The sequence below is a fragment of the Corvus kubaryi genome, unplaced genomic scaffold (assembly GCF_017639235.1).
Source record: "Corvus kubaryi isolate FWS band 111438036 unplaced genomic scaffold, C.kubaryi_AGA036_p1.0 split3-73, whole genome shotgun sequence".
Taxonomy (NCBI): domain Eukaryota; kingdom Metazoa; phylum Chordata; class Aves; order Passeriformes; family Corvidae; genus Corvus; species Corvus kubaryi.
The window spans coordinates 25,952,986-25,972,840 of NW_024582091.1; the positions used below are offsets into that span (position 1 = coordinate 25,952,986).

Here is a 19,855-nt window from a genome sequence, read left to right on the forward strand (position 1 = left end):
CAAGCAAGAGATTAGCTGAGGGTTTATTAAACTCCCTTACTAACCAAAGAACCAGGATGGACCTCTACTCCACTTCTGTAATTTGCATATCACCATTTTTACTTCAGGGAAATAAACTATGGAAGATGTACATACCTTTTGAATTTTAACATTTGAGAGAGGCCATGTAATTTATTTTTTAACCTCTATCTGTTGGTTTCTTAAACAAATGATAATAAGCTACTAGGCTACTTACTCTAAGACTAGTTAGGAGAAAAAACCTGTACAATGCTAGAGCCCATATATTTATACTTTATTAATAAATCAGGACTGGCAGCTGGACTTTTGCCACCCCATTATTTGAAAAATAGGAGTTGAGCCATTCTGCAGTGCAGTGAGCGTGGCCATTCCAACATGCCAGATATTAGTTTAGGAAACCCTGGCAGCCTCTTGCATTTTGATGAATCACCTCATGGCTCTGCATCATTAAACAACTTCAGTACTTCATGTATGAGGGCTGTAGCAAGGTGGCTGTCACAGAGAAGGCATTTCTTACTCATTTTTCAGAGGTTGTGGATCTCTTGGTTTGTGCATTACCTGGCTCAGGGATGGCAATAGGTAGCTCAGCCCTGAGGAAAGTGCTTTGCCCAATGTCTTGGACATGGGGAATTCAATGCATCTGCATCAGGTAATCTTGATTTTGATGCAGAGCTGAGGACATGGTGGGCACTCTCAGTGCCCTGCTCTGGGTGTCTGCAAAGCCCTGGTCCAGGTGGGACATGTAGGAGCAGAAACAGGAGCTACTTTTATAGAATCATAGAATATCTCAAATTGGAAGGGACCCAGTAAGGATCATCAAGACCAACTCACTGCTCCTCACAGGACCTAAAACTAAACCAAGTTACTAAGAGAGCCATCCAGAGATTCCCTGAACTCTGACATGGTTGGTTCCATGACCACTTCCCTAGGAAGCCTGTTCCAGTGACTGGCCACCTTCTGGGTGAAGAACCTTTTCCTAAAACCCAATCTGAACCTCCCCTGACACAGTTTCATTCAATTTTTTCATGTCCTGTCACTGGTCACTGGAGAGAGGAGATCAGCATCTCCCCCTTCACCACCTCCCTTGAGGAAGTTGTAGACTTGAAGAAGTCGGAAACCAAAGGCAGTTAAAAAGTCCCCATATCAAAGATATGAAAGTGGTGACATCTTGTATTTTAATGCAAAGTTTAATGTCAAAATTCATCTAAAGATAAGAAAAAACCCTACCTGCTATATGTTTTTTAGCTCCCCCCATTCCTTAGCTCCTTGGGGAATGTCAAAGGCTCCCAGGGGCACTGCAGACAATTCACATTCCAGCCTGCTGAGCCCCAGCACAGCTGCCGTCCAGGGCACCTGCCTGGGCCACCACCTCTGCCAGCATCAGTGCAGATCCAGTGTTTCGCCTCCTCATGCCAGGGAGAGGCAAGGTGGTGAGGAGGTGGCAGGCATCCAGGCACAGCACTGGAAAAGGCACCAGGAATTGTTCAACAAAACCCCAAAAGGAACAAAAAAGACCAGGTTTCACTTTCATCTCTTACATGTATCTCACTAGATGAAAAACCACTTGCTGCAGCCATTGCAAGAGTAATTTCAACCAAGCTGTTCTTTGAGCAGATGAACTAGGGATGCCCTGTCTTCTGTGGCTGAAGGCTCTCGAGGGTGAGGAGGGCGAGTGCTAGCTTAAAAAACCAAAGTCAGGGCACTCAGAAGCTGCTCAAAGAAGTAGGTAGAAATTTAGTTTGGTGGTGATTTCTGTCTCTGCCAAATTCAGCTGAAATTTGCCAGTGGGTTCAAGAATATACTGTTCTTGCCTAAAATTTGTTCTGTAGGAAACAAGGCCAAAGTAAAGAAGGTACAAATCAAAGATGATCACTTTACAGAGAATTAACACTTGACACTTTCTTAAAAAGACACCTTGTCACAAGCACTCTCCTGCCCAAGGGCTGGCACAGCTCAGCCAGCAGAGCTTCCCAGGGCAGCCCCAGAGGGATGCCCTCCTTGCTGGCATGCTCAAACATGGGGCAGCCTGGAAAAACCATGCTCTTATCTCCCCCAGACAAACCTTTACAGAAACCTCTGTCCTCTGGGACAATGTACCCACTGGCAAATATATTGCTATACAAATCTGCACCATATATCTTCTCCTGGTGCCAGTTCTTTTGACAACATATAAATATAAAAGCCAGTCCATTTTGCTAGCAGTCACTGCGTGCATATTTAGCAACTTTAGCCAGTGACGTCAAAATCCTCTTCAATAACGCTACGTGCCCAGATGGCTCACAGTCACACATCATAAATTCCTTTCTGCTATTTCCATCTTGTATTTACCCAGCTCAGTGTGTAACAGCTACTGGCGTTGAAAGCTTCCTTTTTCAGAAACATCTGTGGTTTTGATAAGTCTTTGTAGGTATGGAAAAGCCTGAAGTCCTTCAGCTCCAGTTCCCGGAGCAGACTGTACCAGTACCGCACCACGGTGCTGTCATTGCCACTGACCTCAAACCCAGGCCAGTGCATGTGCACCTCAAAGACCAGCTGTCCTATCTGCTCAACAACATCTTCCAGGATCAGGTTTTCCAAAATTTTCCACTCGGCGCTCTCCACGTCTGCCTTGAGGACATCGATCTGCAACAAAACACCATTACTATGTGAAAATGAAAATTTTGCAATTATAGTAACATCTCAGGCCAAGGTTGACCATTTTTAAATACACATAGTTATTCATTTTGTACTGAAAAAATAAATTAAAAAGTCTCAGAGGACTAACACAGACAGTACATGATGTTTCACACTTGACTCTTCACATCCCTTTTCGTCCTGCCTCCAGCTCCTGGTTGGAAAAGCTACATATTCCAAGCTCCTCCTACAACCAAAGCATGTTACTGGTTCCTTCACAATTCTTGGGTGGCATCACAGCTATGAAAAAAGAAACACATCCGAACGACAGACCCAAACCTATTAACAGTGATTACCTGCACCATAGTTGAGTGGGGTGGTCGTGAGCCACATGCTACGTGCACCACACAAGTGCAAGAGAAGACCAAAAGCAAAAAATGAACACTGAGCAGCTCAGGCCACCAGCTGCCCTTGGCCAAGCTGCTGGCTGAAGCTTTTGCAGGCGTCACTACAGATGCTGAGAGAGGAGGACCAAAACAAAAAATAATTATGCAAAGAGTCTACAGGATTTTAAGGGCAGCTTCTCCAAAGAAAAAGGCATAGCAGAAAAGAGTACATCAAGGTATTTGAAGGGAATAACAGATCTAACAGAAAAGTGCCCTGTTTTAGTTTTAGACCATTGTTTAATTTTGTAGTGAGCTATCCAGCAATCCAATTTCGCATAGCCCAACGCAACTTTGCTTGGTGGGTTGACTTTGCTTGGAGATTAGCTGGGGGAGGCAAGCTGTATGTTTTAACCAAAAAAAGAGCATTTCATCACCATTTCACATCTGGTAGAAAGCAATGATCACAGTGCAGCAGTGGTCACAAGCTGCAGAGCTCAGCTTGTTTTCGAGTCTGGCAGGGGAAAGTCCCACACCCTGAGAGTAGGGTTTGCCTATGCCAGTTCCACCTGAGCTGATGCTTCTGCTCATCTGCTCACACTCAAGATGGGTTTGAAGTGGAAAACTGAAGACTTTGTTTAGTCAAAAATACTTTAAAAAACCAAAGAAACCCCAAGAACCTAAAAATCAAACCAAGCAAAAAAAAAAAAAAACCACAACCAACAAAACCCCCAGATTCTCTCTGGCAATCTGCCCTAACCATTGTGGCAGTATCAAAAAAGGCACCTGGGCAGGTACAGGAGAGAAATTTGGGCAGGTAGTGTAAAAGCATTGCCAATGCCACTGTTTTCCTAAGCTGCCCCATCCCAGGGTGCCTGGCTGGTGTCATGCCATGCCCCATCCATGGGGTTCACAGACCCCTCTGCCCTGGGCACAGGGCAGGGGTTGTGCTGCGAGCACGTCTCCAGTACAACCAGAGCTGTGCTTTGCATGGCCCACAGCCAAGAAACTGCAGGGCCATGGCAAGGGGTGGCCACATCTACCTTCTGCTGTTCCATGGATGGCTGACTGGAGACGCCAGGGACTGAGGTGCTGAGCTGCAGCCCTCCTCAGGGGCTGTGCCCCAGCACTATGGACAGACATGACATGGCAGGAATCTGTAGGTGCTGGACACTTGCCCTTTCTGGTCTCCATCTGTAAAACAAGGGTGCTAATCACTGAACACCCTCTGCAGAGTGCAGGGGTTGAGCACGTGAAGGGCCAGCGAGACTTGGGTGGAACAAGCTGTAAAACAGCTGAAAACAAAACACTGCGTTTTCAGAGCAAGACTTGAATGAGGTCCATGGTCACAGACCGAATCATAATAAGCCAAGCCACCGCTTGTCTGCTCATTAAGGAGGCATTGTGCCTCCTTCACACTGTAGGAGGCAGGGGGCCAGTGGAAAATGACCGAGGGATTATGGAATTAAAGCCCATATTGTGGTATGTCCACATGGGGAGCAGAAAGGAAGGTTGCACAGACAACCTTAGCTCTGGTATTTCCTAACTTGCCTCTCTAACAAAGAGCCTGTCAGTCTGTCCGTCTGCGGGTCAGTGAAACAGTTGAACACAGCGCTCCTTTGGGTTCAAGGGGAGGCTGAATGTAAATGATGCAGCTCATGACATTTCAGGGGAGAACTACATCATGGGTGAGCGCACTTGTTTTCCTTCATACATTTAAATGGGTTATTTATTTTGCAAATACCAACTCATATCTCTACCTGTAATGCAGTTTTGCAGGCAGTTGGTTCCACGTAGGTGCAATTGCCACAGGACCACACTGCTGCACTTAACAAACCACAGATTTTTATCTCTGGGAGACTTACGTAACTTTGAAAGCAGACAAATTATTCAAACCCTTTTTTTTTCTCGGGGGGAGGGGATGGATGGATAGGGGAAGAAATGTTTCTAGGTGTTTGTTTTCCCATGATCTTACTTTATGGCATCAGTAGGACATCTTTTTCCCATCGTAATGTTTCTAGTCCTCCTCCAGGTTTGTTTGTTTTTCTCTTGTGACACTAACTGCTGCTCTGGCTGCTCAGCAGGCACTCTGCATGCTCTGTGCTGCATTTGCAAAACTGATCTGAAAAGTGGCTGCTAACCAATGTTTCAGTAGGAGAAAATGAGTTACCATCATAACAGCTTGAACACATAACGAAATGACCAGGAAATAGTGGGGATGTGCTGCATACACAAATGAGAGGCTCTTTGTTGCTCTCAGTGCCCTGCACTGCTCAGAAGCCCGGAGGGAGGAAAGTACCTGTCTCAACCCACCAACCTTTGTGACTGCCTTCCGAGCAAGGTGTCCCTCTCTGCCCACAGTCTCCATTTCATTCCATGGATAGTGCAAAATGAATGACAGAACAGCTCCGTTTCAGAGTATCTGAGCAAATTTACAAGCATCCTGCTGACACCAAATGCAAGTTTTGTGATGATTAGACAGCTCAGGAGATATTTACCATCAGTGATAAGCAGCGCGCTACCAATAAGAAATGCACTACCCCCTTCCAGTTGCCTTGATCCAAAGTGCCAGTGAAAGGATTAGTGGACAAATCTATAAATTTAGAGCTCTAATTGACCTGGGAGCCCAGCTGGAATCTGCTGCTGTGAATAAATCCTGGAGGGCAAAGATCTACAGTGCCTGAAGGTAAAGTATGACAGTGAGTTTTAAGCGCTCACAAAGGCTGGTTCCTCTTATCTTCCACAAATCCTCTTATCCTCCATGAACTAACTGGTTATCACAGAAAAGTAAAAAATGTGGATTTTTGAATGTTTTCTCAGCTTAGCTCCCTTGAAAAAGCACTGCAGCATTGTACCACTTCCACTTGGAGAAAAAATAAAAAGGGGGCCATGCTCATGCACAACCAAGCATATAAAACAGCTGAAGAAATTGTGGTTTAGTTAGTGAAGGTCAGCACATACTGTATGAAGGCTCATTTCTTCTTTTTAGGGTAATGACTTGTTACAAGTGTGCATCATTTCCTAAAGCAGAGATCTGAGCTCTGTTTGCCTTGATCGCTTTTGAAATACCAGGGTTAACGGGGATTTCAGGCTCTGTGCTGCCCCATGGGCATCATTTAAAGCTCCCCATGGAGAAGAGTCAATTGAGAGTGAGTAGCTGGAGGAAGCAATTTAGCTGTATTACTTCCAGCATGAGCTCAGCATGTGGAAGTGGAAGCCAGGAAAGGCAAAACCAGCAAATGCAGGTCAGGTACAGAGGATCCCTCCAGTTCTCTGGGAGCAGGTCTGCAGTGTAAGCTTGGGAGCAGGAAGAGGAGAGCTGGTTACAGCTTTCAGGAACAGGGACAGAGCTTACAACCACCCCAGCCTCCTGAACTGCAGGGCTGCTCTCACACTTCAAGAGAAAAATATTCCTTTGCTCTGGCTCCCTGTGATACCAGGTTACCATTTTGATATCAGCTGTAAAGCAAGAAAAAATCTGCTAACTTGTGCATCAGTTTTCCCCTCTCCACCTAAGTACAATTCTCTATTCTCAGAAAACAAAACTCTAGCAAAAGTTGTTTAATTTACATTTTGATAGCACATCTTTGCAGGTAACAGCAGGTTCTTGGGTGTGCTTTGTCTAAATGTAACTTCCCTCTTATCCTTTTCTCCTATGCAGATTTTCAGCAAGATACTTTCCTCATTTTCTTTCCTCTCAAAATGCATCCACAGCCCATCCTCACCAGCAGGAGATGGCTTGGATATAAAGTCCCTTTCATTGCCTCTTATTCTGAGCAAAGGCTGTAATTGATGGCAGACAGGATGCCACATAGCCTAATAGCAAATTACACTCCCAGCAGCTTGTGACTGTCTCTTCCCATGCTCCCTGTGATCGGTGGGAGGGGAAAATATCCTGCCTCTCTCTCTGAGCCATCCACCGGGGAGACCAGGACTGCTGGGGGCCTGGCCAGAGCAACACAGACACTGACATCAGGAGAAAAGTCAATCACCACTGATCAGTGATGTACAGCTCCAATAGGCAGCACTTCTCTTTCAAATTACTTCCCTTCCTTCCTGCTCACATTTACACCTCTCTGTGGTGGTCTGTACAGCCAGTTTCAAATTGGCTCTGGAACAAATGTGTCATTTGAGATTATTCACTCCCAATGTGACAGGTCGGGCACATCTTCAAGAATCTGCTTAAGGCATCCAAGTCACAAGGACGATTTGCGCAGTTGGGTGCTCACAGGGTCTTTGGTCTTTTTTTACAGTAAAGCAACAGCCCAGTTGAAGTTACTCATACAATATACACATCACTGAAACAGAAAACCTGCAGTGAGGGCAGGCAAGCTTCCTTCCTCTGCTCTCACCACTGATTCTCCACAGCCTTGCAAGTGACAGTCTTTTCTCCCAGTTCTGGTGATGTATTTCCATGAATGCATTACACAGCAGGAGCAGGATATTAAGTAATACTATGTTTACCACTTAAGTCAGAGAAAATGTTTCAAAATCATATTAAAAAAAACGTATTTAACTTTCTCACAGCCAACTGTCAGTATAGCAACAGCTTGCCATATGCAGTAATGGCCCCAGACAAATGCACCCATCCGGAAAGCAAACCCAGCACATGCAGGAGACATCAATCTCAGCGGCGTGCTCAGGAGCACTACGAGCACTTTGCCTGTGCTCTTCCATGGGGAACTGTTCCTAGGAAAGATCCATGCAGGCACCCCAAGTATCTCCTTCCCACAGCTTCAGAGCCCAGGTCTGCGGGCAGCCTGGCACTTTATTTCCCCAGTTCTTCCTTTGGTCTCTGATGCCGAGACATCTCCCATGTACTCTCTCCATCTAGAAACAATTTCTCTCTGAGGACCCATTACAGAATAAAAGATACATAGACCCCCTCCAGCCCAGTTAACTGGACCAGTTAAGCAATGCCTCTTACTCCAGTGGACAGGCAGAGAAGAAGAGGCCTTTTAGTTGGCAGAAGGCTCCTTTTAACAACACTTTACCAATGGACAAGTAATCTCTGGACAAACAACCCTCAGCTGATTTACAAGATCAGCATGGCCTGAAATCCTTTCTCCCTGGCTTCATTTGGTCAGGAGGTCAGAGGTTTTCACCTGTAGGCTTCTGTCACCACAAATATCATTCTTTGTCATGGGACCAGTTCTTGGCATCATTCCCATCCCAACTCATGCTGGGCACTGGACTAGTCAGAGACAGCAGCTCACTTGTTAATCATCTTCTGGTCATAAAATAATACAGATCTCCAAGCCTGAATTGATTTTCAGACAGGTTTGATGGGTTTAACTAGCTCTACACTATAATGATCTTAAAGCCAGACATCTTGTCAGGCTTGCTACCCAGCAAGACCAAGGTTCCTGTAAGGTGACCCAGAGAATAGGTTCTACAAGCTCTCTGCATGGAGAAGGCACACACTGTACATAGACATGGCTGAGGGAGAAGACCTTCCCCTCACAAGAAAAACTGAGCATCAAAGATCTTTGTTCCCCATTTCTTTAAACTGAGACCAGTCTCCAGAGCAGGCAACAGGAACCTCACCACCAGCTGAAGCCTCAAAATGAGGCTTCCTCAGAGGAAATGGTAAAAGTCACCATGAGGACATAAGCCCTCAAACAGTGACCTCCTCACCTACTCCGAGTGGCAGCAGCTCACAAGTGTGCATCTCTGCTCAGAAACACTGTGCTCCCTGTCACCTTTTCCAGTTTGCATGGCTCTCCTGTTGTACACTAAAAGGTGAAAACAACCCGGTCCCCTCACCTGGCCCTTCAATCCAATGGCTACACTGCCCAAGTAGAAAAATCCCACAAGGGATCTGCAGAAACCCTGACTTTAAATTATTTAACAGCCTGATCAGCTGCAAAAGCTCTTCTTGCCAATGCCCATGCTGCACACAGACATTTTAAATACTGCATGTACTCCTCCAGCAGCCAAGCTGGAAGCGCAGCCACTCAGTGCGCAGCCCTGGCTGAGCGCACTAGTCACTTTGCAAAACGCACATTCAGCTATCTAATCTTGCAGGAGATGTCCTGCTGCCCACTCCCCCCACAAAGGGGGGTAAACCCTTTCATTTCTGTTCTTTTGATCTTCTCTGCCAGACGCTGCTGGATGCCTGTGGGAACGGATATTTACTCAAAAGAATAAACGGTGTAAGCGAGACCCTCAAGTCTCTTCATTAGAGGGGAACAAACATTTGCAGTCTGTTTGTGCTGCCCCAGCACCAAGCGTGGATGGTGGGACACAGCTCCATGCTTGCAAAAAGCCACATTATCCTAGTCTGGCTAAAGGTGAAAGCCAGCAGCGGTAGGACAAGCACATTGGGGGGGGGGGTGAGGGGGCCATTGGCAGAGGAGGCTTGCAATAGAAGGCAAACGGTGAAGCAGCAATTGACTCCAAAGCCCTGAAGAGCAAGACCTGCAAGTGTGTGCATGCAGAGCAAGGGACAGAGGGCTTAGGCTACTGTAAATAGTCATTCAGAGTAAAGAGCATTTTGGCTGCAAGACCTTCTATGGTTTATTAACACAGTGCCCGTGGGGGCCTTCAAAATGTGAGTGATTGAAGAAAGGGATCAGAGTCTCATTTCAAAACATGTCCACCACACCTGAAAGAACATCTCTCTCGCAGGATGAGAATCTGCAGCCCTGCTATATCCAAGTAGCTCCAGTTAAATCTGGTGGAGGACTTGGTTCCCATCTGCACTTGCCAAAACAATAAAGTCCTTTGAGACTACAGCCTTCCATGGGGACCTATTTGTTTCCTTCCATTTCTGGTCCAAGGTGCCAACCTGCCACCCTTTTGCTTCACTATTTGTCCCCCCTGCTATTCGTCTGCAACCATGACAAGAAGAAACCTGCGTGTACATTCCTGAAAACATGAATAAAAAAACACCACAAAATGCTTGCACAACTCAGATTTCGTCTGGGACAAGCATTCAAGAGGGGCAGAAGGAGCTGCTAAATCTTTGACCTCTGGATTTCAAATTTTTGAGAATGGAGGGATACCTTAAATTGCTGTCAGATGAAAAGCAAGACCAGAAAGGATACAGACACTAAGGTGAAAATATTTAAACAAGATATGGCCAATTCCAATGACAAGAATTTGTAAACCATGACAGAAGGAGAGACAAATGTGAGGAGAAAAAAAAGTACATCTTTTTAGAAAGCTGTCAGGTGCTCTGGATAGGGCATTTATCTAAAGAGCTTGTTAATGTCAACAACACAGAAATTTTGAGAAAGATGGCTAGTGGAGAAAAACCAGGATGCTTATAGAAAGGGGTTGATCTCAATTCTCTTTAAACCCATGCCATTTTATGGACCACCACCCTGATCAGATATTCAGAACCTCAGCCAAATTAAAACCGTAAGATTCACGTTGCTGTGTTTAAGCCAGTGTTAGTGGCTTGAGGAGCTGGGGAATGTGCATACAGGTCTGTGCTCAGCAGGTGTCCTGCATCTGGTACCACCTTGTGAAGCAGGGCAGGTGTCCCAGGCTCCTGCCGAGCTCCAGGTTTGGCAGGAGGAGGGAACCGACTGGTTTCTTACAGCAGCAGCACAGCAATGCTGACTCCATGGTGCCTGCAGCAAGTGCCATGCTCCTCTGAATGCAACTCTTTGACACTGAAATAGTCAAATAGGAAGGTGGAATTGAACACTGCTTGCACAGCCCTCTAGCAAAGCTGGGGGAAAGCAGATTTTTATTACCTGATTTTTTTCTGAAAGGTCTTAACAACCACAACAAAGGCAACAAAAAAAAGGAAAATAAAACCCTAAAAAGAATTGTCCTTCCCTTCTAATTTTTAGCAGACAATAATATGCTTTGAAAGTGCCTATATTTTTTTTTGAAAGATGACCTGAATAAGTTCTGCTTCAACAGCGCAATACTTCAACTCTTTCATTACAATTCAGTTCAGGCATTGCACTAGGCCTTTTCCTAGGGGAAGAAAAGGCTCTGGATTGCACCATATTCAGCCAATGGCATCATTAAAAAGATCTTTCTTCCATGCCTGACAATTGCATACTAAACAGCACCTTCAGGTCACTCCCTAGAAATACCAATATTCTTAACAATGTCTTGAGAAGTGCTCCTGGTGGAGAGAATTTAAATGAGGCGAAAGGAGATGTAAGGGACCAAGACAAAACCCTGTAAAGGAAAGTACATGAGGCACTTTGTGCACACAACACCAAGAGCAAGAGCTGGTGAGCAGTAAATCACTGTCCAAAGATCTTTGCTTCAAGAAACATGAGGTTGTCAAGCCCATTTTCACTTGCAGCCAAACTCTTCAATCTACTTACAGTTAAAATACTTTAGGCAGCAGCAGCCCCAGCTGACTAAGCAAATACAGAGCTATCGCCACCTTGATTTCATTATCCCTAAAATGAAAAAATATAGACATCCAGGAAAGATACACTTTGTGCCAAGAGCTCGTAGATTACTCAGGGGCAACTATTACAAGGCTACAGAAGGCAGCATTTCCAACTGCACCTGGAAACATCTGCACTAGTTTGATTGCCTCTTTTCAGCAGGTGGAGTAAGATTTGCCAGCTCTCTGAGATCCCCAAACGAAAGGTTCACACATGGCACCAGTTAGTGCTCAAACTGCAGCAATATCTGCCCTTGAATGAGACAAACTGCACCATAACAGTTTAGCTTGAGTCTATAAGGACATCAACAGCTATCTCAAATGTAGAAATTTAAGTTAATGGAGGTGAGTTTCGTGCTCCTCCATCCTGTGGCAGGTCATTTATTTAGACTATAAGCTCTAAATGCTATGGTATTGCATCTGCCTCGTGCAAAAGGGTGCAGTACTAAAATGGGACTTCTCTGCGCAGAATTACTCCTTCTGCAAATAGGTCATGACCAGCCATTTACACTGTATAAAAAATCAGTGTTCTGGGACAAAACTCTTTCTACTGTGCCATTCAGAAACTGATATAACAAGGAGACAGTCTGATGAGTCACAAAAAAGCAAACAAGATGATAAGCAGTAACAGTGCAGACATTTGCAGAGGACAGTCAGGACATTTCCAGGAAGAAGGCAGTCACAGTCTGAGCCTTAGCAGTGACACCATTGGGACTTCTGAATAGCACTGATTGCTGATGCTCCAGCTGCAGGAGGGGCAACACAACACAAATAAGATGTTTCAGGAAATAGAGGCTCTCTCACATTGGAGAAATCTTAGAAAGGCCAGTATGATCACCCTACATACGCAAAGGCTGTTCTTCACGGCTATATGTGAATGGTAAATAACAGCTGCAGAAAAAGGGCCACTTAAGCCTAAAGACCATTGATTGCACAAGGAAAATTGGATGTGAAAAAAATGAGGCTAAAAATCAGATGAAGGGTGGGTTTTTTCCTCCTAAAACCGAGATTTTGGAAAAACCCCAAATAAGCATAAAAAACAAAGAAAAAACTAGGCCTTTCAAGACAGAATCCCAAACCTTTACTTCAAGATTTGTGATGCAACAATTCAAAAGACCTGGTCTCATTTTTTCTTTCTGACACGAAGCCACATGTAGCAGAGCAGATCTGAACTTGTGCCTCCACTCCGGCTGTTGCCCGGCTGCAGCAGCAACAGCAACAGCAACAGCAACAAGGACTCATATCTCTGCAAGAGCTCCTGGGCCTCTGAGCTCCTGGCTTCTCACCTTGAGCTCAGGATTCCACATCAGGACCAGTCTGCAGGTGCTCATCAGCTGGCACTGAGGTCCTGCTGTGAGTTAAGATGACAGCTGAGCTGAATGTGGCTCCCACACACCCAGCTAGAACACAGCAGCCCCTCAGTGAACACAATTCACACTAAGCAACCCCCAGGCTCCCTGGGCAATACCTAAGGCTAGCCTTGCAAGGGATAACCAAAGTTAAATGATTTTGTCTGGGCAGGGTCAAGAATTCAAAAGCCTATTCTGGCCCCTACAGCCCTAAGGTATGCATAGTAAAGAGTAATTACACGGATTTCATCGCTGAAAAACTTGAACACGGCCATTTCCCAACCTGAAGAGTTTATTTTTTGTTTTGTTAATAAAATCACCGTGCACAACTAAGCTGCTATACATTTTCTCTGGACTTTTATTTTATATCTATTTGTGTACTTCCAACAGAGCTGATTTTAAGCAAAAAATGGTAAATCTTTTCTTTAATACTTGTCCTTTCACATCAGCCTTCACAAAACTGGAAGTGCAACATGAAATAAATTCTACTGTATCTACTTGAGGAGAAGAGCAAGTGATAAATTACTTGCCTAGGAGGAGATGATGTTATTAATCAAAATGACTTCAGGGTGTAGTGTTTTGAAGTTGTGTTGAGTATTAAATAACAGGTGAAGGGAAGGAGGTTTTTCCTTTTGAAATCCTAAATTGAAGCCTATTCAATAAAACAAAGCAAAATTAGCCAAGTTGTTAAAGAAAAAAATAATGTTCATGAAGAGAGAGTGTAAATTAAAGCCTTCAAATCAAAATCAGGATGTAAAGATTGCTTTGCATTTATTTTCATAATGAACAAAGACACAGTTTGGTCTCTTACACAATTGGAGATAACTTGAATAGCAGGAATTGAACACAGCTCTGCTGTCCCCTGAAAGTTACAGCTGTAAGTACTTTGTGATTAAATTAAGGTTTTACTTTGCATTCTCAGATTCTCCTTTCCAGATTAATTTGTTTTACAAGAAACAATTTCATCCACTGCTGAGCCATACTGCCAAGGAATGCAATCTCATAGCACTTACTGAGGGCACAACAAGAGACTTGTCCTACAGAGCTCCAGAGGGAGGAAAACTATTACTGAAATAAGAATTTGCATGTGTGACCACACATGCCCATTCGGGACAGCATGAACTCTTGCTTGTTTCTGCTGCTCAGGGCCTTTCTGTCAAAGGTTTTTAATTGTGCTTCACAGCACAATCTTTGGAATACAGAACACACATAGTAGCTTGGTTTGAATTTCTGGTTAAGGGTTAGGTTTTTTTGAAGAGGAGATAGAGTGGGAAGAGTAAGCTCACATTTCAATATGGTCTTTCCCTTACAGTTTTATTCTGTACTAAAATCTAGACTACATAGCAACCTTCTGAGGATGATACCATAAACAACAACAGTCTATACTGAGACTAGATGAAGGGTTCATTTGGACAGATAACTTAGCCCCCCTGCAGCTGAAATTAAGTCTGATGATCCCCTTGCAAGACCATGGAACTGGCTGTGACAGGTCCAGAACAGCACTGGGATATATACTTGAAACTGTCTCCCACAGAAACTTGCATCCCAGCCAGGACATTACAGTCTGGATGAGCAGTGGTTAGTGGATTGTACTCTGCCTGGAGGTCAGTTACAGACCGAGTGCCACAGGGCCTACACCAGGATTCATCTTGTTCCACACCTTTACCATCAACTAGAGGAGGTGTCACCTGGCACTCCTGCCGTGTTTATGGATGACACCAAATTGGCAGGACCAGCCAATAAAGACACGTTAGACCCCTGCTCTGGACCCAGACAGGCTGGAAGGATGGGCTGACAGGAACCTGATGAAATTCAAAGTCCTGCACCTGAGGAGGAAGGACTGCCTGCAGTGATACCAGCTGGGGACTGCCTGCCTGCCTGGCTGGGGAGCAGCTTGGCAGAAAGGGCCTGGGGATCATGGTGCAAGGAAGACCAACAGCATCCTAGCAGGAGCACAGTCCACAGAGCAAGGAATGTGATTATCTTGCTGAACTTGGCACTTGGAAGAGTGCATCTAGATACTACATCTAGTTTTTGTTCCCACAACACAAGACACATGATAATAAACTGAGGTGAGGTCAGGTGGGAGCCACCAAGGTGGCTGCAAGGAGAAAGTGGGAGAATGGGGCTTTTTCAGCTTAGGCAGGAGATGCTTTGTTGGGAGGAAAAACATCAGCCTGTAGAGATCACAAAGAGGTCATCAAGACAGTGGGGACAGGCTCTTCAGCAGTGCATAGAAGTAGGACAAGAGACTACAGGCATGAATTTAAATCAGGGACTTTCAGACTGGATATAAGGAGAAACATTTTCATGATTAGAACAGTCCAGCAGGACAACAGCTGACCCAGAGAAGCTGGGCAGTCTCTATTCTGGAGAAAACTCAGTGTTTTTCAAGACCAGAATGGATACAGCCTTGAACAACCTGGTCTGACTACACAGCTGGCCTTGCTTTGAGCAGAGGACTGAACCACAAGCCATTCAAGGTCCCTTCTGACTTAATTATCCAACAACTCTATAGGAAGGAAGCTCGCCATTCACCTATCACTAATCCATGGGAAACACCAGCACTGTAGCATCCTCACCCCAGTAGGTAATTAGAGAATAGGAAAGTGAAAGGTTTCATGAAGTTGAACACCACTGCCATAAGAAAGAGAATCTTGGGCCCTCAGTGGCTTTCTCCCTTTTCCCCCACTGTTCATCAAGAATGCACTACAGAGTGTGCATGCTCAGCAAAAGAATTGAGGGCAGCGGGAGGGGAACACAGGATGACCAAGATCAATTTTTACATCTTCATCCTTTCCTGTGGCTGATAAAATACTACTCTTCTCAGAAGATACACCAGTAAATTTTCAGTTTAGATCTGTATACCAGGAAATAAGACTCCCATGATATCCTTTGGAGATTATTCCAGAGCTTAAGAGATTTCACACTCTAAGAGTTCCCAAATATATTCTGACTACATGTTTCCTTCGTCAGCCACATCCTAATATAGTACTAGATAAGTCCTCTGCCTCCAGGATATCTACACTCAGAGAACTGAGGGCTGTTTTGCCACATAGCCAGTTAGAAAGATCAAGCTCTTTTAATCTTTTCTCACATCCTCTCTGACACCAAAAAGTGTTTGTATTTCTTGCCAAAATATCGGGATGGGTTTCCCTTGTGTGGATGAGGTCCCAGTACTGTCTGCAGAACAGCAGGTGTGCTCTCATCTGAGTCAGGGTGTAAACAAGCCCATCCAAGTTCTTTGATTCTCTTGCACACAAAACCCCCAAACTTCAAGTTTTCTTTTCAATAATACAACAGCAAGAACTCCAGGAGGTCTTGTCTGTGCTGACTTCATCAGCCTGATTTTCTAACATCAGTGGAAATAGTTTCAGTCACTTATAGGGTCTTGGATCAAGTCCCAAATCTTAAAGAATAAAAGCATGGATAAAATGAGGCATTAACTTCAAATGCAGCTGCCTGGAATTCCTGCCTTGAAGTGGGAACGCAACAACATTGAGGGTAGGCGGAAGGGTTTTTTAAATTAAAAATGGGATGAAGAGCACGTTTTCATTTTCTAATTGAAAGAAAGTGCTTCGGAAAATATTCTGTGAAACTGTTTTGAATTAACTTATTTATTCAGTTGAGGGAACATTCCACTCACATTCACCAGAAGAATGATGTCTCCACGCAATACACAACTTCTCAGGCTGCCTTCCTTCTAAGTTAAAGAAAACCTAAACAGAACAGTGTGAGGACAGTCAGCCCACTCAGGTATTTCACAAATGTAAAGCACCAGAAAGTTGCAGAGTGTGTAACACCTTTATCCTCACTGGGAGGAAGTCAGCTCCTGACTTCACTAAGCCCTAGCTTTGCACAGGGGAGCTCCCCAAATGCTACCAGAGCAAGAGGCTGTGTACACTGTTCATAATGCGCCAAAACACTTAACCAAATCCCATGTCCTATGTACACAGCTAGCGGAAAGCCTGGTTGCATGTGTTATGTGTGCATTATGTTTCTTGGCTGCCATCCAGCCTACTGTTTTCATGTCAGAAAGTTACACACTCAGAATTCTCCCTGACATCCTGCTCATTCACAGGTGTTACACCACTCTGTTTTACCATGATAACCTGAGACTGATCTCAGCAGGTCTGATATATCACAAGACTTGTACACTTTTTCTGGATAGGGTCATCAATTTTTTGCTGTGTGACTAATTCTTCTAAAATCAAAACAGTGCAAGGCACACATCAAAGAAAAGCCATCTCTCTATCTCCCCAGATGTTTCACTAATGCACAGCCTACTACAGTTACAGCATGTATTGGAAGAAGAAAAAGGCTCCCTTTCTCTGCTCTTATCTTCAGAATGTTCCAATCAGTAGAGCCGAACCAAAAGAAAATATTTTTAAAAAGTAAAAAGTGAACTGAAAAGGACATCTTGCATTTTTAAATAACAAGCCAAACAAACATTGCACTGTTTGTTTTGCAAATCGTACAGAAGAGCTCCTCCTTAGCCCAGGCGGCCTATTTCTGAAAAAACAGAGACAAGCAGAATTAGCCGCAGGCAATGAAGTATATTAGCATTTGAATTCATGTTTGTATATCCTCTGAAGGAAAGACTCTCTTAAAAGCAACCTAAGGAACTTCCTGAAATGTATTATGGCAACATTTATCTGAGATTTGAAAATTCATGATGTCTTTATAGTTCCTTAAAAACAAGCTGGGAAATGCTAAAAAACATCCCACAGATTGCTGCCAACTTCAAAACAGGATGTTTTTGGTTTTGAGGACTGTAATTAGGAACAGTGACCTTGAAAATGTAAACAGACCATCCATTACCTCTTCTCTTCTAATTTATGTTGCAAATATTGTTTCCTCTTTATAAACTTGTCTGTGTGAGTAGTTTAGTTTTCCTGCTCAGGCAAAGACCAGAACTTCCACAGGACTAAATGTGCTAGCACCCAATGTCACCAGTAAGTTCAAGAGAAAAGGAAGTGAGGAGGAGGAAGAGAGTATTTGGTATATGGCTAGGGATTTAAAATTATGGTGGCTGTTATGAGCACACAGAAAAAGCAAGACAGAAAAGGCAGCCCTACAAGAAATGCATTACAAGTACTGCTGAAGAAAAACCCATTATCAGGAGAAAACCTTGGAAAGTGCATGGTGTCCTCAGGCAGCAAGAAGGGAGATCTGGAGCTTTCCCAACACCTAATCCTGCAGTCAGAAAGTAGACACTCGAGTCCTTCCTTACCTTCTGATGCCCAAATTCATTCAATACTGTGCCCAGCTTCTTTGTGTTGCTGTGAAGTTTATGAGCTGCAATGGCTGGATTGGGATCCCTCCAGTCAATGGAGAGGCGATGGTACCAGAGGCGCCGACCCTCCTGAATGTGTGCTGACTTGATGCTGGGGTCAAAGCGATGCACCTCACATCCACTGTTGGCCATGCTGAGCTCAAACTGGTTGTCATCGTTGCCTAGCCTATGTAAAAAAATTAAAAAAGGGGGAAAAAAGCGATGTAACTATTACCGCAGCAAAAAGAACTATTACTGGGTAGGATGTTCTGAGGATGAGCTAACTTAACCAGAAAATTCAAGCTCAATGCAATATGATTAGAAGGAATGGCTCCTTTCTAGGCAAGAACTAAACCACTTTTAGTCAGGCTGATAACTTTCCCAAAGAAGTTTTCCTTTTCTCCCTTAATTCAGAAGTTGACAAAATTTATATGAAAGTAAAATTGAACATTGAAATATTTGCGCTGTCCTTATTCTTACTCATCTTTTATGTTTACATATATTTCTCTATTTTCAATTTGCTTTTTTCTTGACAAGTTTACAGTACTCTTCTTAGTCCTTGCTGCGCAAACTTCCAATAACCAAGCCATAAGCAGAAGAGAAAATACATTTAAAATTTATGCAATACTACTTCGTAAAAATCTGGCATATTTCACACCATGTCTGTCACCTGGTGTTACAAACGTGACCCACAGTGACCACCAGTACAGACAAGACACAAGAAGCAAATGCCTCTCTTTCTCTGTAGACAGGAAGACACAGATAAAAAAAGCATATTTAAAAATAAGCACTTTTCTACAGCAGCAAAGTTGTTATATTGACTTGAGAGAAAGATTGCTGCTAATTCGGTGAAGATCCCAAAGAAGAAGAAAAAATAATAGCCCCATTGTACAGAAGTATTGTCTCAGTCCCTGCCTCTGTGAGAAGATGTATTTTACAAGGCTGTGCCATATTCCCACCTCCTACAGCCCAGTGGTTCACACAGGGTACACTGAAACTAAAAAAATCTGGTATTTACCATTGCAATCACACATCTGAACCACAGGCTTTCCCTACTCTGTAAAACAAGATGTTCTCTTTATTCCTACTCCTCCAAGTTTGTTCCAAATGTGATTCAAATCATGCACTAAACATTCAACTTAAACAAAATTACGCAATTTGATATACACACATGTAGCACTAAGAAGAGAATCAAGATTTTTTAAATCAGTTGTGCTGTAAATTGTACAGCTGAGATTATTCACTCTGTACTAACAGCACAGCACTTATCTGTTGTGCACAGACCATGACAGGACAGTACTCTTAGATGTACTGTCAGAGCACCTGCTACACTACACCACAGTTATCCTTAGCAATGGTGCGGGTCTGAAATAATTTGGGCGATTTGCATCAATATGTAAAACATGACACATTTTAAATCATGTCATACACAATGGTACAACGTTAGGCCAGAACTAAATGTTCTACATAGTTGTCAAACAGGTAGGCTAAAATGAATTCAACTCGTGAAACAATATGTGGAAGAGCACTGGTTTTGGAAGTTACCAATATGGTATGACACTTGCTGTAACACTGGCTAAGCACACTGTTACAATACCCTAGGAGGTTGTCTTCTCCTCAACCATCTTCCCTTTCCCTGGGAAAACAGGAGGAGACAGGGTGTGCAAAAATAGCCTAGCGTGCTTTTAAGAGCAACCCTAATTCACAGGATTCCAACCCATACAGCTGTGTGGGAGGAAAAGAGAGGAGATTTCTTTTAATGCATTCAACACACATTAGGAAAAAAGTTCAGAAGTTAACCAAGTGAATCAACATGTTTGTTTGCATGTGGCTTTCTACAGAAGGGACAGTG

The 19,855-nt window shown here is 43.9% G+C and overlaps 1 protein-coding gene across 1 annotated transcript in view; it reads right to left on the bottom strand.

Annotated features, from left to right (window-relative positions):
- Window positions 1–1,170: 1,170 nt before the first annotated feature.
- Window positions 1,171–19,855, bottom strand: part of METTL24 (methyltransferase like 24) — a 46,600-nt gene continuing 27,915 nt past the window's right edge. The window contains exons 4-5 of the mRNA XM_042017278.1: window positions 17,962–18,190; window positions 1,171–2,640 (exon numbers count right to left, since the gene is read on the bottom strand). Of these exons, the coding sequence (XP_041873212.1) occupies window positions 2,326–2,640; window positions 17,962–18,190 (544 nt within the window). The 3' untranslated portion in view covers window positions 1,171–2,325. The remainder of the gene's footprint in view (window positions 2,641–17,961; window positions 18,191–19,855) is intronic.